The sequence below is a fragment of the Tursiops truncatus genome, chromosome 2, assembly GCF_011762595.2.
Source record: "Tursiops truncatus isolate mTurTru1 chromosome 2, mTurTru1.mat.Y, whole genome shotgun sequence".
In the NCBI taxonomy this organism is placed as follows: Eukaryota; Metazoa; Chordata; class Mammalia; order Artiodactyla; family Delphinidae; genus Tursiops; species Tursiops truncatus.
The window spans coordinates 98,477,112-98,499,998 of NC_047035.1; the positions used below are offsets into that span (position 1 = coordinate 98,477,112).

General features: G+C 36.5%; 1 protein-coding gene across 3 annotated transcripts in view; it reads right to left on the reverse strand.

The window, feature by feature from the left end:
• The window catches only part of NEDD4 (NEDD4 E3 ubiquitin protein ligase), a 162,522-nt gene that overhangs the window by 93,761 nt on the left and 45,874 nt on the right, over window positions 1–22,887 (reverse strand). For 2 of the 3 annotated variants that reach the window (XM_033851709.2, XM_073801042.1), the window contains exon 5: window positions 22,523–22,576. The exons of the other annotated variant lie outside the window; for it this stretch is intronic. In XM_033851709.2, coding sequence (XP_033707600.1) covers window positions 22,523–22,576 — 54 coding nt within the window. The remainder of the gene's footprint in view (window positions 1–22,522; window positions 22,577–22,887) is intronic. 3 annotated transcript variants of the gene reach the window in all.

The following is a 22,887-nucleotide window of genomic DNA, read 5'->3' on the forward strand; positions in this document are numbered from 1 at the left end:
CTTGAGTCACAGTCATAATATTCCATTGGCATCCACCCCAGGGACAAGGTATTCATTAAAGGGTGCCACTCTTTCAAGCAGAGGATGAAGCATCAAGAAGCTTCCACTAAAGGAGGCAAGGATATACAGTGGAGAAAAGACAGCCTCTTCAATAAGTGGCGCTGGGAAAACTGGACAGCTACATGTAAAAGTATGAGATTAGAATACTCCCTAACACCTAAACACAAAAATAAACTCAAAATGGATTAAAGACCTAAATGTAAGGCCAGACACTATCAAACTCTTAGAGGAAAATATAGGCAGAACACTCCATGACATAAATCACAGCAAGATACTTTTTGACCCACCTCCTAGAGAAATGGAAATAAAAACAAAAATAAACAAATGGGACCTAGTGAAACTTAAAAGCTTTTGCACAGCAAAGGAAACCATAAACAACACCAAAAGACAACCCTCAGAATGGGAGAAAATATTTGCAAATTAAGCAACTGACAAAGGATTAATCTCCAAAATTTACAAGCAGCTCATGCAGCTCAATAACAAAAAAACAAATAACCCAATCCAAAAATGGGCAGAAGACCTAAATAGACACTTCTCCGAAGAAGATATACAGATTGCTAACAAACACATGAAAGAATGCTCAACATCACTAATCATTAGAGAAATGCAAATCAAAACTACAGTGAGATATCATCTCACACAGGTCAGAATGGCCATCATCAAAAAATCTAGAAACAATAAATGCTGGAGAGAGTGTGGAGAAAAGGGAACTCTCTTGCACCGTTGGTGGGAATGTAAATTGATACAGCCACTATGGAGAACAGTATGGAGGTTCCTTAGAAAACTAAAAATAGAACTACCATGCGACCCAGCAATCCCACTACTGGGCATATACCCTGAGCAAACCATAATTCAAAAAGAGTCATGTACCAATACGTTCATTGCAGCCCTATTTACAATAGCCAGGACATGGAAGCAACCTAAGTGTCCATCAACAGATGAATGGATAAAGAAAATGTGGCACATACATACAATGGAATATTACTCAGCCATAAAAAGAAACGAAATTGAGTTATTTGTAGTGAGGTGGATGGACCTAGAGTCTGTCATACAGAGTGAAGTAAGTCAGAAAGAGAAAAATAAATACCGTATGCTAACACATATATATGGAATCTAAGAAAAAAAAAAAAGGTCATGAAGAACCTAGGGGTAAGATGGGAATAAAGACACAGGCCTACTAGAGAATGGACTTGAGGATATGGGGAGGGGGAAGGGTAAGCTGGGAGGAAGTGAGAGAGTGGCATGGACATACATACACTACCAAACGTAAGATAGATAGCTAGTGGGAAGCAGCCGCATAGCACAGGGAGATCAGCTCGGTGGTTTGTGACCACCTAGAGGGGTGGGATAGGGAGGGTGGGAGGGAGGAAGATGCAAGAGGGAAGAGATATGGGAACATATGTATATGTATAACTGATTCACTTTGTTATAAAGCAGAAAGTAACACACCATTGTAAAGCAATTACACTCCAATAAAGATGTTAAAAAAATAAAAATAAAAATAAAATAAAAGCTAGCCGGGATCTGAAAAAAAAAAAAAAAAGAAGCTTCCACTCATCATTATAGTCATCCCTCAAATATCCTAGTTTGGTTATCTGTGCAAGGCTGTGTGGTCACCCTCATCTAGATTCTAGTTGTCTCTACCCCATTCCAAAGGGTCCCCTTGGCTTCAGTCATTAATTTAATAAATACTTACTGAGTGTCTATTTTGAGCTAAGCACTGTTCTAGGTACTGAGGATATAGCGGTGAATAAGACAAAAAAGTCCCTGATTTAGGGAATTTCATTCTAGTAAATTAGAGCCCAGAAAAGATTACCCATTTGCCTAATCCCTTCTCTAGAATTCAATCAATTCTGGAAAATTTATCAATACATTTGCCTGCCTGCCTGCCTGCCTATCTATCTCCCTATCTTTAACTTTTTTCTTGCTATGCTTCCTTTTTCCCATTGCTTACCTGAAATGTTTAATGTGTTATTAGGCTCCCTGAAGTTAGGCTAAGCCACAAGCAGCCATGAAGACCACAAAAACCCAGCTACCGATAAAATGTCTTCAACTGCTCCAACGGAAGAACAGTTCCTAAGATTTTCATATAGTGATTTATGCTTGAGAATGGATATATACTTTTAAGTAGCATTACAAAGTTACACATAAAGGATTTTTAAACTTTCTCCCTATAGATCTATCAAGAGGATAGCTCATAAGCAAGCATTAATTATAGACGGTGTTTCATTACATAAGCCAATGTAAGATTCAAACATTCTCAATAGTACCCTAAACTGGCACTGCTACAGGAAAGTATATTGGAAAGATTGAAAGTGTTCACAAAGAGGAAGATAGAAGCTATTGCTTGAGTAAGCCAGAATAGTTAAGAAAAATACATTTCCATTGCATATTTTTCAAATCTCATGCTGAGAGGGGAATAAGTTAATGTAGGCAACAATTTCAAAAACAACACAAACCAGAATTACAGCCATAATGAATTCAAGAGATTTCTTTAAGCAGAACTTCATGCCTTATAGACCAATATTTTTAACTTCTTAAATGAAACTAAAATGTAATCCTAGAAGATTTAATAGTCACAATTCTGCAAGAGTCATACTAAAGTTCTTTTGTGAGACAGGCAGACAATCTTGCTCTTGAATGTTTGTTGGTCCAAACAATCTCTTCTGCATCACATGGTCTCAATCAATAACTAGTCTAAATGTCCAAGAAAATTTAAAACTCCTTGCAAATTATTTTAGCCCTGGCCACAGCATACCTATGGTTCTTTTTTATGTAAAAGTGCAAGAGGGACTCACTGGATACTTCAACTATGAACTGTATTACTGTTCTCATTTAAAAAAATTGTCTTAAGCCTTGCTTCTCAAAGTGCGTTTGAGGAATTAGCAGCATTGGTAGGACCTGGGAGTACGGTAGAAATACGGAACCCTGAGGCCCCACTCCAGACCTACTGAACCAAAATCTGCCTTTTAACAAGATCTCTAGGAGATGTACACACACATGAAAATTTGGAAATCAGTAGTCCAAATGACAACTTAATAAGCCATTGTCCGGTTGCAATCCTTAAAGCATTAGAAGGCAGCTTACCAACAAATATTTGAAAGAGGAAAAAAAAGGAAGTAGTCCTAGGAACTTCCCTGGCGGTGCAGTGGTTAAGAATTCGCTTGCCAATGCAGGGGACATGGGTTCAATCCCTGGTCCAGGAAGATCCCACATGCCATGGAGCAACTAAGCCCGTGCACCACAACTACTGAAGCTTGCGCACCTAGAGCCCACAAGCCACAACTACTGGGCCTGTGCACCACAACTACTGAAGCCCACGTGCCCTAGAGCCCGTGTGCTGCAACTACTGAAGCCCGTGTGCTCTAGGGCCCATGTGCTGCAACTACTGAGCCCGTGTGCTGCAACTACTAAAGCCCACGCACCTAGAGCCCATGCTCCGCAACAAGAGAAGCCACTGCGATGAGAGGCCCGTGCACCGCAACGAAGAGTAGCCCCAGCTAGCCACAACTAGAGAAAGCCCGCACACAGCAACAAAGACCCAACACAGCCAAAATAAATAAAAAGAGCTATTTCATTAAAAAAAGGACGTAGTCCTAGATAATATTATTTTAGCTATATCATAAAATGTTATACTCAGCTTTTGTAAGAGGGATGAAAGATAAAAATTAAGAATGTTTTAATGTAAACATTAAGAATGTTTCCGTACTTGATGAACATAAAGACATTGTCCATTGTACCACCAATATCCTTGATGTAAACTTCTTGCTTGGTAATATTTCGTCTATTAAGGTACATCACAAAGCGTTTCACAGTGTTATGGTTTTTATCTTAGATGTAATACATCTAAGTCAAGAGAAGGCATGATCACCACAGCCCTCTGCCAAGATATCCTAGAACCCTGACTAGAAACATCATGGGATCTCTTGGTCAAGGTCTTCTTTGTTATGACCCATCCCTGAATTGGGCTACCAGGTATATAAACATGCTAGCTGCTTGCCCTTCCAAGTTCTCAGATATGCTCTAGTTATATTGAAAAAGTTCTGTGAAATCTCAGCGAAGGTAAAATTGCTTCCCGACAACTGCTGCTATGTTGAGTCTCCCCCCAGATATCTCACTAAACCAGGGCACATCGGCTCACCTCTTGTTTACAGGCTATCTCTAAATGTTGGTCTTCACTTGACCATAGTCTTCCAGTCTCCCACTTGGCCAACAAAGAATACCGAGCCACACACTTGAGCAAGACTTCAGGTATTTTGTGTATTTGTTGGCAAGATCATCGGATGCCCTTCTCAGCACTCATTCACTCCTGTTAACCACCCTCCTGACCTCAACACGTTGGCTGGCCACACCCAGGGACTCTGCCAAGCCCCTTCTGCCCATACAGCCTCCGGTCCTGGCTTCTCCTAGTTCATCCTGTTCCCTGTCACCCATAACATAAAGGGAGAGTGGATCTAGAAGGGCCAGGCCTCACCACAGGTAGCACACGGTGGGCTCCCTATGCTGGAAGAAGCCGGTGACGGCAAGACAGAGGTGCCTCTTCTCCAAGCCGTTTCTAGGAAGAGGCCTTAAACCCTGACCTGTTTTCTACCTGGAAGCTCTATTTTTGGTTTGTCTTATTTTGGGTGGTAGGGAGGGGGAGAAGAACGTTAGGATAATGCTGCTGGCCAAGAGTTGTGACTACGCAGAGGTGGTTTCACGCTTTCACTCCTAATTGTTTGTTCCCTTCATTTCATATTGCTCAGTCTCCATTTCAGTTTTCACTGCCGATGCTCACTTATTCTTTACTTCTAAGGTGAAAGAACAGAGAGCTACAGACCTTTTCTCCTCCTAGAGAACAGGCTGCAATATCCTTGTGGACAGTTTGTCTTACGCAATTATAACCACATAATACCATGTATTCTATATAATAGCCATTAAATATATACCTTGCCTACACTAACTCATGACTATTTTTATGACATTGAGCAAACAAGCTATGCCTGCTGTTTTTGCTTCCTCACCTGTTTCATTCTTTCTTCAACCAGGCTTTTACACTATGCTCCTGAGCCTACTTTTACTAAAGTCATCAAGGACCTCTTACACTCAATGGATACCTAAATTCCATGGCACTGTATGCTGCTCACCTTGAACTTTCCCTTCCCTTGGCTTTCAGGCCTCCAAGCTCTCCTGGCCTCTCTGCTCCTCCGGTGGCTCTTTCTTGGACTCCTTTTTATCTCCTCTTCCACTGTTTCTCCAAAGTTGGTAGTCCCCAGAATTCTGATTTATCACTCCTCCCATCTCACTTCCATGCTTGTTTCAGTTCATCCTTACCTAAGTCTTTGACTAGACTCATGACGCCCAAGCTACATTTCCAGCTCTCACTTCTCTCCTGAGTCCTGAGCCTGTATCTCCAACTACCTTACTTGACAGCAGTACTACCAGGGCAGCTTCTCGGTACAGAACCTTAATGACGCATGGTTTTTTCTTTGCCCTCCCAATCTGGCCCCTTCTCCTGAATTCCCTATCTTAGTTCATGATGTCACTATTCACCTGGCCATCCAAGTTAAGAAAACTTTAATTCACTTATAATCCATGGTGTCATAAGAAAGTATCATCTAAAAGCATAAAAGTGAGCATGTCACACTCTCAAATAACGACTTCCATTGCCTAACTATTATCTGTTAGCAGGAGACACACTGCTTTCTTTCAGCATGAGGTGCTCCATGCAATGGGACTCCCACCCACTGCCAGCATATCATCTCCTCCCACATCCCTGGACTCCCTGTGCTAGAGTCACACTGCATCTTTCTCACTTTCTCATATACAGCTCTATTTTAGTACATCACACTTTAGACTGGAATTTTTTTTATCTACCAGTGTGTCTCTAACTAGGATGGGAGTTCCCCCAAGTAGAAACTGTGCTTCAGTATCTTTTATTCCCAGAACTTGAGTCAGTGACTGGCAAACAGTAGGCACTCAAACATGCGCCAGATGAATGAATTAAAGACACGTCTACAGAGAAATACAAAGTATTTCTGAAGCAAACAATTCACCTCCCTGAACCACCCTGAAATTAATATTTTAGTTCTTCAGTTCTAAGAAATGTACATATACATGCACACACCTCTCACCAGGTTTCTAAAACTGGTCATTAACATTGTTGCATTACAGTTTTAAGGTTAATACTTATAAACTATATTGATTTTTATAGGAAAGATTAAGTGTTCAAAATAAATTTAACCAAATGTCTCTAAATATTCTGCTAAAGTTAATAAAATAAGGACTAAGAAAATAATGGAACACTAAAAATAGTAAATATTTAAAACAGTTGTTTTGGGAAGAACAGCTAAATATATTATTGAAATCTAAATTCTTGAGATTAGTTTTAAAGGCTTTGAAAGAATTGAAACATAGTTGTTTAAAGTTCTTCTACACTAGGCTTAAGCAATTTATCTACCTAGGATTAAATAACAGAAAATAAACAAAAACGTTTATAATAAAAAGAAAAATGTAAAGTCAAAATTTCTGATAAAAGCATGCATATACATGAAGTATGGAAGACATATACAAGCTTAGGCAAATGCTAAGGTATTTTAAATAATAGGGCAATGAAATTTCTGAGCATCCTAACAATACATGAAATTAAAAAAAAACGATAGGGAAAAATAAAATAATAATAGAGTAAACTAACTATTGCACAGATTTTAGAAATCTGAATGGTAATTTCTGTAACTGTATAAAAACCATCTTAGCTCTTGATCGAGCTGACAATACACACAATGTTAAAATATCAAATATCTACTTTCAGATCAAAAGTCATTATAAAGCCTTTACAAAAGTAACATTGTCTCTCAAAAAATATATATAATAAATATATGCCAGTTATTGTTATGTTATTGTTATTGTTATGCTCTTTGATGGCAATAAGTGAAATCAACATTATTATGTGGAATACAAAGTCTCATCTTCATCCCCACTTGTAAACAACACACAGAACCCCAGTCGCAGATACAGGTAAAAGTTCTCACTAAATTTAAAAAATTAGCCAGTAATGAGCTGTTGATTATAGAGAGCTAGAAACTGGATACTATTCTCCTAGAGACTGGTAGCTAAACACAGAAGAAAAGAATCTGTAGACCTCTCAGTGCTTTAGAAACCAGGGTCCCTGACCAAAGCAGTGATTTAATTTCATGACTGCTGGGTACAGATAGCTGACATTACTAAATGCTACTCTAATATCAACTTGTTAAATGTGAATCCAGACTCAGCATATCAGAATACTAACCCAGACTAACTGGAGTCATGGGAAATATTTTGGGAGCTGTTTATTTATAAATGAGTTACAATATACCACTATAATTAGATTAATATATAATTATTGATAAACACAGGATTATTTCTAAAACCCCATTATTGTTGTCACTGCTATGTTTAGAAAAAACAACATTACTATTTTTCCTCTTAAAACAAGCCCTTGATTTACCAGTAAACAATTAGATCAATTTAGATCCAGTATGTGTTAAATGTAATGGTCCTATATTGTTTACAATTCTTGTATAAACAGCTGTTTAAAAAACATTAAAAGGAGGAACAATATAAAGCTCTCCAGCAAATGGCACACTTCCAAACTATTTTATAATCCAATAATCTATCAAAAAAAATAGAATCTGCAGAAAGCTAGGCATTTGGCTGTCACAAAAAAATATTTAAGTTAGCTTACCTAATTTTAAATAAAGCCAGTAAAAGTGTATCTTTTAGCCATGCAAAAGGCAGTCACACTTTTTAAAAAAACATTAAAAATACCATTTTTTCAAAAGCATCAACAACAACAAACTATAATATTACCACAAAATCAACTATTTAAAGGATATTTCTAGAAATATTTCTAGGTTAATTTTTCCTTTCAGGTTAATTATTTCATTAAATGTAAAATAAATTTACAAGGTACATGTCGTACAATTAGCGAACTATTAATGTATTTCTTCATAGTATCACTTAATTGCTTTTTTTTAGAAGACAAGACAACTGAATGGATTATAATCTCCTAACAGCTGGTGTTTTAAAAGTTTTGTCAATGGAATTAATAATTCTAAAACATACATCAGAATTTGAAATGTGATCTTTATTCATCCTCAGTAAAGTAGCTGCTTATATTAACATCTGGGCATTGGATAACAAGAATTATATTTATCAGACTTCAAAAGAGAGAAAACAAACTAGCAATTACTTAATATTTTATTTGCCCAGAAGTGTTAAAAGAATCTTTAATATTGATTTTGTTATACAAACACAGATAAACAGATAAGTTTTTTTTCCCCCAAACTATTATGTACTGTCATCTAAAATTGGTTTAGTCAGAAACATTTTTTTCATTTGCAGAAATCTGGCAAGATCTTCCAAATACAGAAATTTAAAAAATCTATTGAAGTTCAAAACACTTAAAATACTTTGGAAAGGCCAAATTACATTAAAAAACTGTTTTGGTTAAGATTCACTAGAGTTAAATTACTAATATAATAAAGCAAAATTACCAAAATAACAAATTAATTGGGTAATTAGAGAATTATGGAAAATACCTAGCAATTGAAACCAAATTTAAAAATATAAAATTTAGAATTCAATATTGTTGAGTGAGTTACATTTTAGAAGGCACACTTAACTGGTAGCTAAAGAAAAATAGGGTGGAAACAAAATTCCTGTGGTTAAGGGTATATACAAATGCAGATAACATTTATTTTTCCTCTGCTTTAAACATTCAGCATAACAGTTTTTATCGATGATCAAATAAATATATGTATTTTAAAGAAACATTTTCTCTATGTTCACTTATAAGAAGATTTTCACATTTTTATATAGACTTTTTATTGTTTAATACTTTGAGTGGCTTTCTATATTTTCCTTTTTTTCACAATGCTTAAGGAGGGGAGAATACAAAATGAGCATTTTTGAAAGTAGGAATAAAATACGGAGTTAGACATTAAAATACCATGCCACTTGAGGGAAAACATATGAAGGCAAAATGTTATCAAATAAATTATTATTTTAGCTTGTTTTTATGTGACAGAAATGTTTTATGGCTTAAATCACTTTGGAAAGTTTTTTTAAATACATATTTTCTACATTGATAAAATAACAAATAGAGTGAAAAACTACTGGGCATTTTTTCAGATTTACAAATATAAAGTTCATGACTACACAGTGCTTGCTAGCTAAGGACCAAGAAAATATATAAAGCTGCCAAGTTATAATAAATTTTAACCTAATATTTCATAGAGCCAGTCTAGTATAAAATAACATTTACCAAGACCAAAGGAGACTTACCTTACAAGAATGCTGTAAAGAATTAGATAGTTCATTTGTGAAATCTCTGTTGCTGTCTCTTGTTAAATTATCAACTTTACCTTCATTTCTAGATGCAAACTTTATGAGTAATTGAGATGGTCCCCCCTTAGAACAACTGTGCTTAAGGCTGGATAAACAGGAAACATTTGGATAAGTTCCTCCCAATGAAATACTTCTTTGTAAAAGAGCATGGTTTTTGTTTATCTGTAAATGTGGTCTTTCCAACTGTCCATTGATATTTATTTGATAATCTACATTTTGGGAAGATGGTAAACATGCAGATGTCCTGTGCGTAAGCTTAATATACTCTGAATCAGAATTAAGCTTAATTTCTGACATCTCTGGTCTACAATCACCATTTGCTGTTTCACAATCTAATGCAGTTGCTTTTTGTTGGGTGAAATGCACTGAAACGCAAGAATATCCTTCAGATGACTTTTCACAGACAGTCTGATTTGGACTATTATTTGCAATAACAATTTTCTTTTGTAATGAGCTGTGAAGAGGTCGTATGTCTCTTACTTCTCTGGGAGTACAGATTGTTTTAGATAACCGAAGTCCATTGACAGCTGTTGAAAGAAATCCCTTAGCACTACTGCCATCTTCATTGTGGGCAATTTCACTAGGAGAAATAATAAACTGGTGTGAGGTCTGATAGGATCCTTTGCTTGGAGGAGTACCTGTACTTGTTAGAGAAGTTGGTGGGGTATCTGAAGGACTCCTAGGAAAAATGACTAAGGATGAACAACGTTTTAGTGGAATTTTCAAGTTCCTGCTCACAGGCAATTTCATAATCTCTAGTCCACGATCCAGGTCATGCTGGACAAAGGGAACTGTACTTCTACTTCTCGAAAAAATTTCACATGGAGTAGTATTCCTGTTTGGCAAACTTCTATTGGAGATGCTGTCAGAAGATGAATTTCCACCAAAAAAGGTATCATCAGTTGGTGGAAAAGTATAACCACTGCTATCACTGATGATACTGTTGGTGTATGAACCTCCACTGGTGATACTTGTGCATGACCCATAATCACTACCGTTGCTGCTATAAGACCCATTCTCACTGGCTGAGAAGTGACTAAGGCTACCACTGCAAATGGCAGGACTGCTCAAGAGGTTACCATCATCCACAGCATTCAGTTCATTATCAACCACAGCACTGCCATCCTTCAAGACACAAGTAAATGAAGCATCATCATCATCAGCTAAGACATTGCCAGACTGAAGACATCCACTGTACCTTGTTGGCTGTAGTGAAATCTGCAGACAGCTGCTCTTTTTATTAACATTTTCAGGTGAAGGAACAGATGATCCTTCCTGAGACTTAACGTTTTCCTTTATTAACGGAGGTAGTGTAGTCTGCCTGGGAGTCAGCTTCATTTGAACCGTGTTAGACGTTGAAGTCCGTGTTGGTCTCGTGAAGCACATGTGAACACTGCTATCCGAATCATCTCCAGAGGTTTCTGACACAGGATAAGTATTGCTTCTTCTGGCTGCAAAGTGCAATCGTAAGCTTTGTGCCATTTGTTCTCATTTCCAAACATGTTAAGGGCTGAAAGTCATAACAAAGATCTCTGTCGGTAGACAGGCTAGAAGCAGCTGCACTGCATCGAAAGAAAAAATCATTTGTGGTGCCTAAAAGAGCTCAGAAGTCGTAGTCTTTATCCTAAGTAAAACCTTAGAGACCAGATATCACAGAAAGAAAAAGACGGCCCATTCCCGAGACTGACGTTTACAAAATGTCTTGAATCGTCTGTAGTCAAAATGCCTTCACTTACAAAGCACTTGATTTCCAGCGACCTTTAAGCTGAGCTCAGCTGCAGCACACTGCCTCAAACACTGCCAACCTTGTTTCAATTATACCTTCTCCAATTTGCATGAATGAGTAACACAAGAACAACAATCTTCTAGCATTTCAAGTTGAAACAGTATTTTTTCACTCCAGCTCTACTAAATGAACATTTAACTATGTGAATCACGGTGCCTATGCTTTCTCCAGCAGAGTTTGACCACTAATATTTTTACCCATAGGGATAGTATTACAGGAAGTTGGTAGGAATGAAACTCCATGTAATTGAGTATCAAATCAAGGATTGAATTTCCAAACAGTCAATTTAGTAAACATAGAAATCTAGTCAATTTAGTCAATTTAGTAAACATAGAAAGGAATATAGACTGTTAATATTTTTAAAATGAGTAAATTCAAACATGTATAAATTTGGAAATACCAAAACTTTGAGGTGAATTAAAACTTTAGCATTAAATCAAATAGATAAATATTTTAGCTTCCAAAACACTACGTACTTATAAATAGTGAAAGCTGAAGGATCGAAATACAAAATTAGCCTAGCAATACTACTGCAAAACTTGAGCATACGTCTGAGGAAAAAAAAGTTTGAGAGAAGCTGTCACCAAGCATTTTCTCCTGTAATTTTAAGGCTTTTCCAGCCAAGCAGTACAGTCTTTAAATGATGCCATTTATATTCTGACTATTAAAACTCTGCCAAGAAATAGCCTAAGCAAACATTCCATTAAAAATATATGCAGATTAGACAGAAAAACTATCCCCCGATATAGTTTGAGCACACAAGATATTTTATTCCACTGTCTCTGCAATTCATTCACTTTAGAGAGTGTTGTGGTAGGTAAAGAAGCCTAAAAAGGATTTAACACATCAAATAAACATATCTCAATGCCAATTCTGTTCTGAAAAACTCTGAGGGCTCTTTGCTGTCCCCTACTGGTGCACTGAAACAATTCATTTAGTTGTTCGATATCTGTGAAGAAGTATAAACCATGCTGCATATTTCTTGATATAAACAAAGTACATACTTGTTTACATTTTTGAGTACTAGGACTGCCCTAGAGGTGGAATTACTTACCCACTGCTGATAAAGCTCCTGCAGGAGAGAACAGGAGACTGTTTGTCCTTTTAGACGTTGTGATTTTGTGTATGTATTTTTCTGCTGTGTATTTATTTAACTTTTACTTTATTTTCAGTTTACTAGGTAACAGAAGTTTAATATTTTAATTTCTCCCCTAAATGTCATAGACCAAGGTTGGTATTCTATTTGAAAGAAACAAATTTATTTTTAAATAATACTCTAGGGTATATTTAAACCCCTTACCTGAATTTTACAGCTGGAACTCCAGTAATAAATATATACTGGCTCATTCATAGGAAAGTAAAAAGTAAAATAGTTCAGTTGTTTACACCACATGGTACTACACCCAAGTTGTATTTTTCTAAGTGTTTTTTTCTAAGTAAAAGCAAATATGGAAAACATCTACTTGCAGTTTGTTTAAAAAAGAAAACTTAAGATAGATCTGTTCTCAATCACAATTTTCTAAACAGTGTTTTTAATCAATTAAGAGGACAAAATAGAAATATGGAATTTACTAAATTCTATTTCTGACTAGAATGAGATAATACTGTTTTAGAATGGGTACAATTATAAACTTAGTAATAAAATTATTATGCTATTTTGGTTTTGTATAATCTACACTATGATTTTATAGACTTTAGTACATATTCCCTTATAATCTTGTTTCTTTAAGAAGCAAGAGTCCTAATCTTTTCACTATACCTTCAAATAACTATAGCAGCTTTCCTTCTTTAATTAAGTTAGGAATCTAATGACTCAAAAAATGGATCACTTCTAATAAGCTGATCAATGAGATTAAACTGCTCATGTCTGTGGCCTAAAACCTCCAGTTAATAAGCAAATATACTTTGGTTGTTTTTTTAAATTTTTAAATTTTATTTATTTTTTTATACAGCAGGTTCTTATTAGTCATCAATTTTATACACATCAGTGTATACATGTCAATCCCAATCGCCCAATTCATCACACCCCCACCCCACCCCCACTGCTTCCCCCCCCTGATATCCATACGTTTGTCCTCTACATCTGTGTCTCAATTTCTGCCCTGCAAACCGGTTCATCTGTACCCTTTTTATAGGTTCCACATATATGTGTTAATACACGATATTTGTTTTTCTCTTTCTGATTTACTTCACTCTGTATGACAGTCTCTAGATCCATCCACGTCGCTACAAAAGACCCAATTTTGTTCCCTTTTAAGGCTGAGTAATATTCCATTGTATGTATGTACCATATCTTCTTTATCCATTCGTCTGTATATGGGCATTTAGGTTGCTTCCATGACCTGGCTATTGTAAATAGTGCTGCAATGAACATTGGGGTGCATGTGTCTTTTTGAATTGTGGTTTTCTCTGGGTATATGCCCAGTAATGGGATTGCTAGATCATATGGTAATTCTATTTTTAATTTTTTAAGGAACCTCCATACTGTTCTCCATAGTGACTGTATCAGTTTAATTCCCATCAACAGTGCAAGAGGGTTCCCTTTTCTCCACACCCCCTCCAGCATTTGTTGTTTGTAAATTTTCTGATGATGCCCATTCTAACTGGTGTGAGGTGATACCTCATTGAAGTTTTGATTTGCATTTCTCTAATGACTAGTGATGTTGAGCAGCTGTTCATGTGCTTCTTGGCCATCTGTATGTCTTCTTTGGAGAAATGTCTATTTATGTCTTCTGCCCATTTTGGGATTGGGTTGTTTGTTTTTTTAATATTGAGCTGCATGAACTGTTTATATATTTTGGAGATTAATCCTCTGTCCGTTGATTCATTTGCAAATATTTTCTCCCATTCTAAGGGTTGTCTTTTTGTCTTGTTAATGGTTTCCTTTGCTGTGCAAAAGATTTGAAGTTTCATTAGGTCCCATTTGTTAATTTTTCTTTTTATTTCCATTACTCTAGGAGGTGGATCAAAAAAGATCTCGCTGTGATTTATGTCATAGAGTGTTCTGCCTATGTTTTCCTCTAAGACTTTTATGGTGTCCAGTCTTACATTTAGGTCTCTAATCCATTTTGAGTTTATTTTTATGTATGGTGTTAGGGAGTGTTCTAATTTCATTCTTTTACATGTAGCTGTCCAGTTTTCCCAGCACCACTTGTTGAAGAGACTGTCTTTTCTACATTGTATATCCTTGCCTCCTCTGTCATAGATTAGTTGACCATAGGTGCGTGGGTTTACCTCTGGGCTTTTTATCTTGTTCCATTGATCTATTTCCGGTTTTGTGCCAGTACCATATTGTCTTGATTACTGTAACTCTGTAGTATAGTCTGAAGTCAGGGAGTCTCATTCCTCCAGCTTGGTTTATTTCCCTCAAGACTGCTTTGGCTATTTGGGGTCTTTTGTGTCTCCATACAAATTTTAAGATTTTTTGTGCTCGTTCAATAAGAAATGTCATTGGTAATTTGATAGGGATTGCATTGAATCTGTAGATTGCTTTGGGTAGTATAGTCATTTTCACAATATTGATTCTTCCAATCCAAGAACATGGTATATCTCTCCATTTGTTGGTATCATCTTTAATTTCTTTCATCAGAGTCTTATAGTTTTCTGCATACAGGTATTTTGTCTCCCTAGGAAGGTTTATTCCTAGGTATTTCATTCTTTTTGTTGCAATGGTAAATGGGAGTGTTTCCTTAATTTCTCTTTCAGATTTTTAATCATCAGTGTATAGGAATGCAAGAGATTTCTGTGCATTTATTTTGTATCCTGCTACTTTACCAAATTCATTGATTACCTGTAGTAGTTTTCTGGTGACATCTTTAGGATTCTCTATGTATAGTATCGTGTCATCTGCAAACAGTGACAGTTTTACTTCTTCTTTCCCAATTTGTTTCCTTTTATTTCTTTTTCTTCTCTGATTGCTGTGGTTAGGACTTTCAAAACTATGTTGAATAATAGCGGAGAGAGTGGACATCCTTGTCTTGTTCCTGATCTTAGAGGAAATGCTTTCAGGTTTTCACCATTGAGAATGATGTTTGCTGTGGGTTTTGTATATGGCCTTTATGATGTTGAGGTAGGTTCCCTCTATGCCCACTTTCTGGAGAGTTTTTACCATAAATCGGTGTTGAATTTTGTCAAAAGTTTTTTCTGCATCTATTGAGATGATCATATGGTTTTATTTCTTCAATTTGTTAATTTGGTATATCACATTGATTTGTGTATATTGAAGAATCCTTGCATCCCTGGGATAAATTCCACTTGATCATGGTATATGATCCTTTTAATGTGTTCTTGGATTCTGTTTGCTAGTATTTTGCTGAGCATTTTTGTATCTATATTCATCAGTGATATTGGTCTGTAATTTTCTTTTTTTGTAGTATCTTTGTCTCATTTTGGTATCAGGGTGTTGGTGACCTCATAGAATGAGTTTGGGAGTGTTCCTTCCTCCACAATATTTTGGAAGAGTTTGAGAAGGATGGGTGTTAGCTCTTCTCTAAATGTTTGATAGAATTTACCTGTGAAGCCATCTGGTCCTGGACTTTTGTTTGTTGGAAGATTTTTAATCACGGTTTCAATTTTGTAACTTGTGATTGGTCTGTTCATATTTTCTATTTCTTCCTGGTTCATTCTTGGAAGGTTATACCTTTTTGAGAATTTGTCCATTTCTTCCAGGTTGTCCATTTTATTGGCATAGAATTGCTGGTAATAGTCTCTTAGGATGCTTTGTATTTCTGCAGTGTCTGTTGTAACTTCTTTTTCACTTCTAATTTTATTGATTTGAGTCCTCTCCCTCTTTTTTTGATGAGTCTTGCTAATGGTTTATCAATTTTGTTTATCTTCTCAAAGAACCAGCTTTTAGTTTTATTGATCTTTGCTATTGTTTTCTTTGTTTCTATTTCATTTTTTTGTGCTCTGATCTTTATGATTTCTTTCCTTCTGCTAACTTTGGGTTTTGTTTGTTCTTCTTTCTCTAGTTCCTTTAGGTGTAAGGTTAGATTGTTTATTTGAGATTTTTCTTGTTCCTTGAGGTAGGCTTGTACAGCTATAAACTTCCCTTTTAGAACTGCTTTTGCTGCATCCCATAGGTTTTGGATTGTTGTGTTTTCATTGTCATTTGTCTCTAGGTATTTTTTGATTTCCTCTTTGATTTCTTCAGTGATCCCTTGGTTACTTAGTAACGTAGTGTTTAGGCCCCATGTGTTTGTTTTTTTTACATTTTTTCACCTGCAATTCATTTCTAATCTCCTAGCGTTGTGGTCAGAAAAGATGCTTGATATGATATCAATTTTCTTAAATTTACTGAGGCTTTATTTGTGACCAAGATATGATCTATCCTGGAGAATGTTCCATGCGCACTTGAGAAGAAAGTGTAATCTGCTGTTTTTGGATGGAATGTCCTATAAATATCAATGAAATCTATCTGGTCTATTGTGTCATTTAAAGCTTCTGTTTCCTTATTTATTTTCATTTTGGATGATCTGTCCATTGGTGTAAGTGAGGTGTTAAAGTCCCCCACTATTATTGTGTTACTGTTGATTTCCTCTTTTACAGCTGTTAGCAGTTGCCTTATGTATTGAGGTGCTCCTATGTTGGGTGCATATATATTTATAATTGTTATATCTTCTTCTTGGATTGATCTCTTGATCATTATGTAGTGTCCTTCCTTGTCTCTTGTAACATTCTTTATTTTCAAGTCTATCTTATCTGAGATGAGTATTGCTCCTCCAGCTTTCTTTTGATTTCCATTTGCATGGAATATCTTTTTCCATCCCGTCACTCTCAATCTGTATGTGTCCCTAGGTCTGAAGTGGGTCTCTTGTAGACAGCGTATAGATGTGTCTTGTTTTTGTATCCATTCAGTAAGCCTATGTCTTTTGGTTGGAGCATTTAATCCATTCATGTTTAAGGTAATTATCAATAGGTATATTCCTATGACTATTTTCTTAATTGTTTTGGGTTTGTTTTTGTAGGTTCTTTTCTTCTCTTGTGTTTCCCGCTTTGAGAAGTTCCTTTAGCATTTGTTGTAGAGCTGGTTTTGTGGTGCTGAATTCTCTTAGCTTTTGCTTTTCTGTAAAGCTTTTGATTTCTCCATCGAATCTGAATGAGATCCTTGCTGGGTAGAGTAATCTTGGTTGTAGGTTCTTCCCTTTCATCACTTTAAGTATATCATGCCACTCCCTTCTGGCTTGTAGAGTTTCTGCTGAGAAATCAGCTGTTAACCCTATGGGAGTTCCCTTGTATGTTATTTGTCATTTTTCCCTTGCTGCTTTCAGTAATTTTTCTTTGTCTTTAATTTTTGCCAATTTGATTACTATGTGTCTCGGCGTGTTTCTCCTTGGGTTTATGCTGTATGGGACTCGCTGCGCTCCTGGACTTAGGTGGCTATTTCCTTTCCCATGTTAGGGAAGTTTTCGACTATAATCTCTGCAAATATTTTCTCTGGTTCTTTCTCTCTCTCTTCTCCTTCTGGGACCCCTATAATGCGAATCTTGTTGCATTTAATGTTGTCCCAGAGGTCTCTTAGGCTGTCTTCATTTCTTTTCATTCTTTTTTCTTTATTCTGTTTTGCAGCAGTGAATTCCACCATTCTGCCTTCCAGGTCACTTATCCGTTCTTCTGCCTCAGTTACTCTGCTATTGATTCCTTCTAGTGTATTTTTCATTTCAGTTATTGTATTGTTCATCTGTGTTTGTTTTTTCTTTAATTCTTCTAGGTCTTTGTTAAACATTTCTTGCATCTTCTCGATCTTCGCCTCCATTCTTTTTCCGCGGTCCTGGATCATCTTCACTATCATTATTCTGAATTCTTTTTCTGTACGGTTGCCTATCTCCACTTCATTTAGTTGTTTTTCTGGGGTTTTATCTTGTTTCTTCTTCTGGTACATAGCCCTCTGCCTTTTAATCTTGTCTATCTTTCTGTGAATGTGGTTTTTGTTCCACAGGCTTCAGGATTGTAGTTCTTCTTGCTTCTGTGTCTTTCCTCTCCTCCTTTGGTTTTTAATATAAAATGAACCAGATAAATGTTTTCTCTTTGGTAAGCTTCACTATAAGCATCAGTTTCATGTCCCCTAACTAGATTGTAAGCTTCCAGAGTGTGAGGACCGCAACTAAACATTTCTTCTGATCCTCTTGAGCTCATGCTGGGCACAATGCAAGCACTAAATAACACCAGGGAGGAGGTTTGACGGATCCAGCTACTACTTCTAAAGAAATATCAAAAAGTACTCCAGCTGGACAGGAAGGAAGGTTGCTTGAAACATTTGCAAAGAGGGTTTCAGCCAAGGAAAAGTAAGAAAATCAATTGCACTTCCTAGCCCTGTAGTCTGAGTTTAAATTCTCGGAAGGCTGAACAGTTTGCATTACTGGCTCTGGTCTGGGACTGCAGAGGATCTGCACCAGTATTAGAGCAGTTATGTGTACAACCTGGAGAACCTGGGGTAGAATGTAGCCCTTCAGCCAAACAGATGCCAAGAGAGTAGCATCAACCCTAACTTCAAGGGGAGAAGAGCTGGAGAGTAGTGGCAGGCCTCACCTGGAAGGAGTCTATGTAAATCCTATAGAATTTCACATTCTAGAATGAAACACATAATATCCTAGGATTAGACTGAAGCTCAGGGCCTCACATTCTGAGATATTTGGTTATTGATTATCTTCACAGAAAATAATGTGATTACCTACATGCTATGGACAGGCTCTGGATAATACTAATTGTTGACTAGAACTTTGAAGGCTAATATCCACTGTGATGGTTAATTGCATGTGTTGACTTGGCTAAGATATTTTGCCCAGCTGATGGGTCAAACACTGAACTAGATGTTTGCTATGAAGCTATTTTTTAGATGTGATTAGTATTTAAATCTATAGATTTTGAGTAAAGCAGAATGCCGTCCATAATGTGGTGGCTCTCATTCAATCAGTTAAAGGCCTTAAGAGCAAAGACAGGTTTCTGGAAGCAGCAATGCTGCCTCAAGACTATAACACAGAAACCTGCCTTAGTTTCCAGCTTGCTGCCCAGCACTGCAGATTTCAGATGCATTAACTCTTACCTGAACCTGCAACCTGCCAGCACCACCTCACAGATTTCAGACTTGCCAGCTTCCACTATCATGTAAAGCAATTCCTTAAAGTAAATCAATCCCCCCCACCTCATTATCTCTCACTGTCTCATTCTGTGTGTGTGTGTGTGTGTGTGTGTGTGTGTGTGTGTGTGTCCTATTGGTTCTGTTTCTCTGGAAAACCCTGACTAATACAACCACTGAACTTGAGAAGCACAGCATCTCTGCCTGGAATATGGAATATAGGCGTCTCCTAAAGCTTCAGAGGCTGTATGCGTGCAGAGATAGCTCTTAGGTAGTGACACAGAAGCACTAACTTTTGCACTGGTGGGTAGAATTCATTTAAAGGCACATCACTCTCAAATGTCCCATCACCATCAACATCACCACAACCATAACCAAACTATGACTGTTTTAATCCCCAGCTTCTTAAAACTGGCTGAAAAAATATCATTTATATTGCAAATATTTTCCAGATGACTAGAAATTCTTTTTCCTTAAAAGTGTACCTGTGCTCTTCGCTGTACATTTCCAAAGAGAATCTGCTAGGAAAAGGATGCACTTCTAATTTAGTTGTGAATGCTACAGGAGAATGATAAAATGGCATTTACAGTGCATAGGCCAATTTACTGCTGCACAATCAAGCCTGTTATTCCTTCAATGGCTATAGTTTCTATGACGTCTCAGGTGATCTGTACACTTCAATTCCCTGCTAGGACTACAACAAATCAGAGCATTAGAATGATGAGCACCACCCTGTTCTAATTACTTCTTGTTCCCTTTTGCTAGTAAAGTGAGCTTTTTAAGAAAAACTACATTTCTAATGCATAGCAGAGTATCTAACACAGTAGATGCCTGAAATGGCATACTGTAGTTAACACACAAAATGTGATATCAGAGAGCCACAAACGCATGATTCCATGAACGTTAAATAACACTCTGTATTAATGATGAAAAATTTTCTGAGTGCTTTGATAACTACTATCTCATTTTATTTTCATAATATATTTATCAGATAGGTAAGGCAAATACTGTTATTCCAATTTTTAAACATGAGAAAATATTTTCAGAAGGATTAAATAATCTGTCTAGGGTTACAAGCTAATGTACCAAATCACAAGCCAGACTATAAGGACTTCTGACTCCTTGGTATGGGGATCTATAATATCCTGTTACGTGCATTATTTTTTTTTTGTTTTTAGAAATATTCCATTGTTAATATCAGAAGCAATGCTTTTTTTCTTTTGACCTATCGTGACACCCTGTATAGTACTCTATACGTGGCAAATGGTCAAGGAGTGTTAATGCACCAATCAGAGCATGATAGATATCAGTTTTGGCAATGAAGAGTCGCACCATAATAAGATTATCAGCAAAAAAGGCCAGATAACTATAAGCAGGGTGGAAAGCATAAACATGTCCTCCTTGTGGACAATATGCAAATAACTCAAATAAAATAGTTCACCAGTTATGTACCCAAGAATCAGGAAGAAATTCATATCAGTGTCACTAACAACAGGAAAAATAACACAAGACCCAGCAATTCAACCCCAAAATATGAACCTTAGAGATACACTCATACACGTATATCAGGAAACATAGCAAGAATGTTTATCAATTGGTTATAGCAAAAACCTGGAAACCACACTAATATCTATTAAGGAGGATAAATACATAAATTATGGTATTACAGCATTTGCAGATGAAGGGAAAACTATGCATCTGTAAAATGTCTTATTACAGATCGACCTTACAAATATAACATTAAGCAAAAAGCATGTCACAGAGGAAAGTATTCAGAGTGCTACTACTCTAATAAAATCAAAAATATGAAAAAGGAAACTACTATGCTTTTAGGGATACATACATACATGATAAAAATTTTTAAATAAGAAAGATAAACACAATATTCAGGACAGTGGCTACTACTTGCAGGGGAAGAAAAGGAGATGCTATTGGGGAGGAGTATGGGGGGTTTTGAAGATTTTGGTAATATTCTAGTTCTTAAGTTGAGTAAGAAGTGTACAGATATTCATCTTATTATTTAAAATAAAGATTTACATTAAACATATTTTTTGTATGTCTATTTCATGATTAAAAAAACACCAATACTAAATTTCACCTGGTCCTATCTAGAAGGAAAACAGATCTGTAGCAACAGAGGGAAAAAAACAGAAGACATTCCCTATTCTATTAAAAGAAAAAAAAAAAGGCAAAAATACAAACAGAAAACAAAAAGCTCTGTGACTAACCAAATCTGATAAGCAAATCATCAACAACTGTCATTCAGCCTTACAAAATTACATTGCCAGTTAGTGCTGAAGTCTCCCTTGGCTGCAAAAAAGTACCTTTGCCTGTTATGATACTAACTAATGATTTCAGCTGCAATATCTTCAGTTACTAGTATAGTTATCACTTCTTGACAGAAAAAAACAAAGTGTTGTATAGTCCAACACTAAAAATAGATTCTTTAAAAAATCCAGTTTCCATGTTAGCTACAAAATGAATAAAACTGTTTAATTTCTTTTTTGGTGCTTCTGTTTGGTAACTGATAAGCTCTGAATATATAACACTGTTCTTACACCTTCATATTCAAATCTTACCGGTGTAAAATGTAAACGTAAGATGCTAAAAAGAAGGTTTGAAATAAAGTTCCAAAGAGACAAATTAGGAAAAGGATAGGATTTCAAGACAGTCTTTAGGAAATCAGGAATCAGAACTATCCTTTTATAAAAATAAAATCAGGTTATATTTGCTTTTTGTCCCTCTAAGGACTGGCAATCCTTCAGAGGACTTTACTTCATCGGTGTAGAGAGGATAGCTTTCCTTTGTAGAATAGTGGGGATAAGGGAGAGGATGGGATGTCATAACTGGATACAGGTAACCCCAAGAAATCCACTGGAGTGAGGAGGGGAAGGCTCCTGAGCCTGGGACTACCGACCAGGGTACAAGGATGAGTGTGAGGGAAGGCCAGACAAAGAGGCTGACTTTCCTGCATCTCCTGCCATGTCAGGCCTTGAGGAAGACCGTGAATCTGCTGAGAACTGACAATCCCAAGAGGTGCCTGGGAGAATAGAAGGGTAGAGAGTAGCACCAGGAAAGAGGGAAAAAAAAATTCTATCTGTCCACCATTTTGCCCAGAGTCTCCATAACCATCCCCAAAGCATCCCTCACCTCACAGATCCCCAGCCCACTTTTCCTTGCTGCTCTACTGAAATACACCCTTGCTTCACATTTTACACTCGTACAATAGAACTCACCAATCGATTTTCATCAAACACTTCAAAAAGAAGCCGGTGCTGCTGAGGGTGAACCTAAGTAAGAAAAAAACCACCTTTCTTTAAAAACAAGTGAACATCGGAACTATATTCAATATCTTGTAATAACCTATAATGGAAAAGAATCTGAAAAATTATATGTGTGTGTGTGTGTGTGTGTACTTTGCTGTATACCAAAAACTAACACAACATTGTAAATCAACTATACTTTTAATTTAGAAAAAGTGAACATCAACCCACAAACACTGAGAAATAAATGTTTGAAAATGTTACCATTTCCTAATTCCTGTTACTTACAATATATTTTAAATTTCACAAGATACTTAATATATACAAAGCTCAGACCA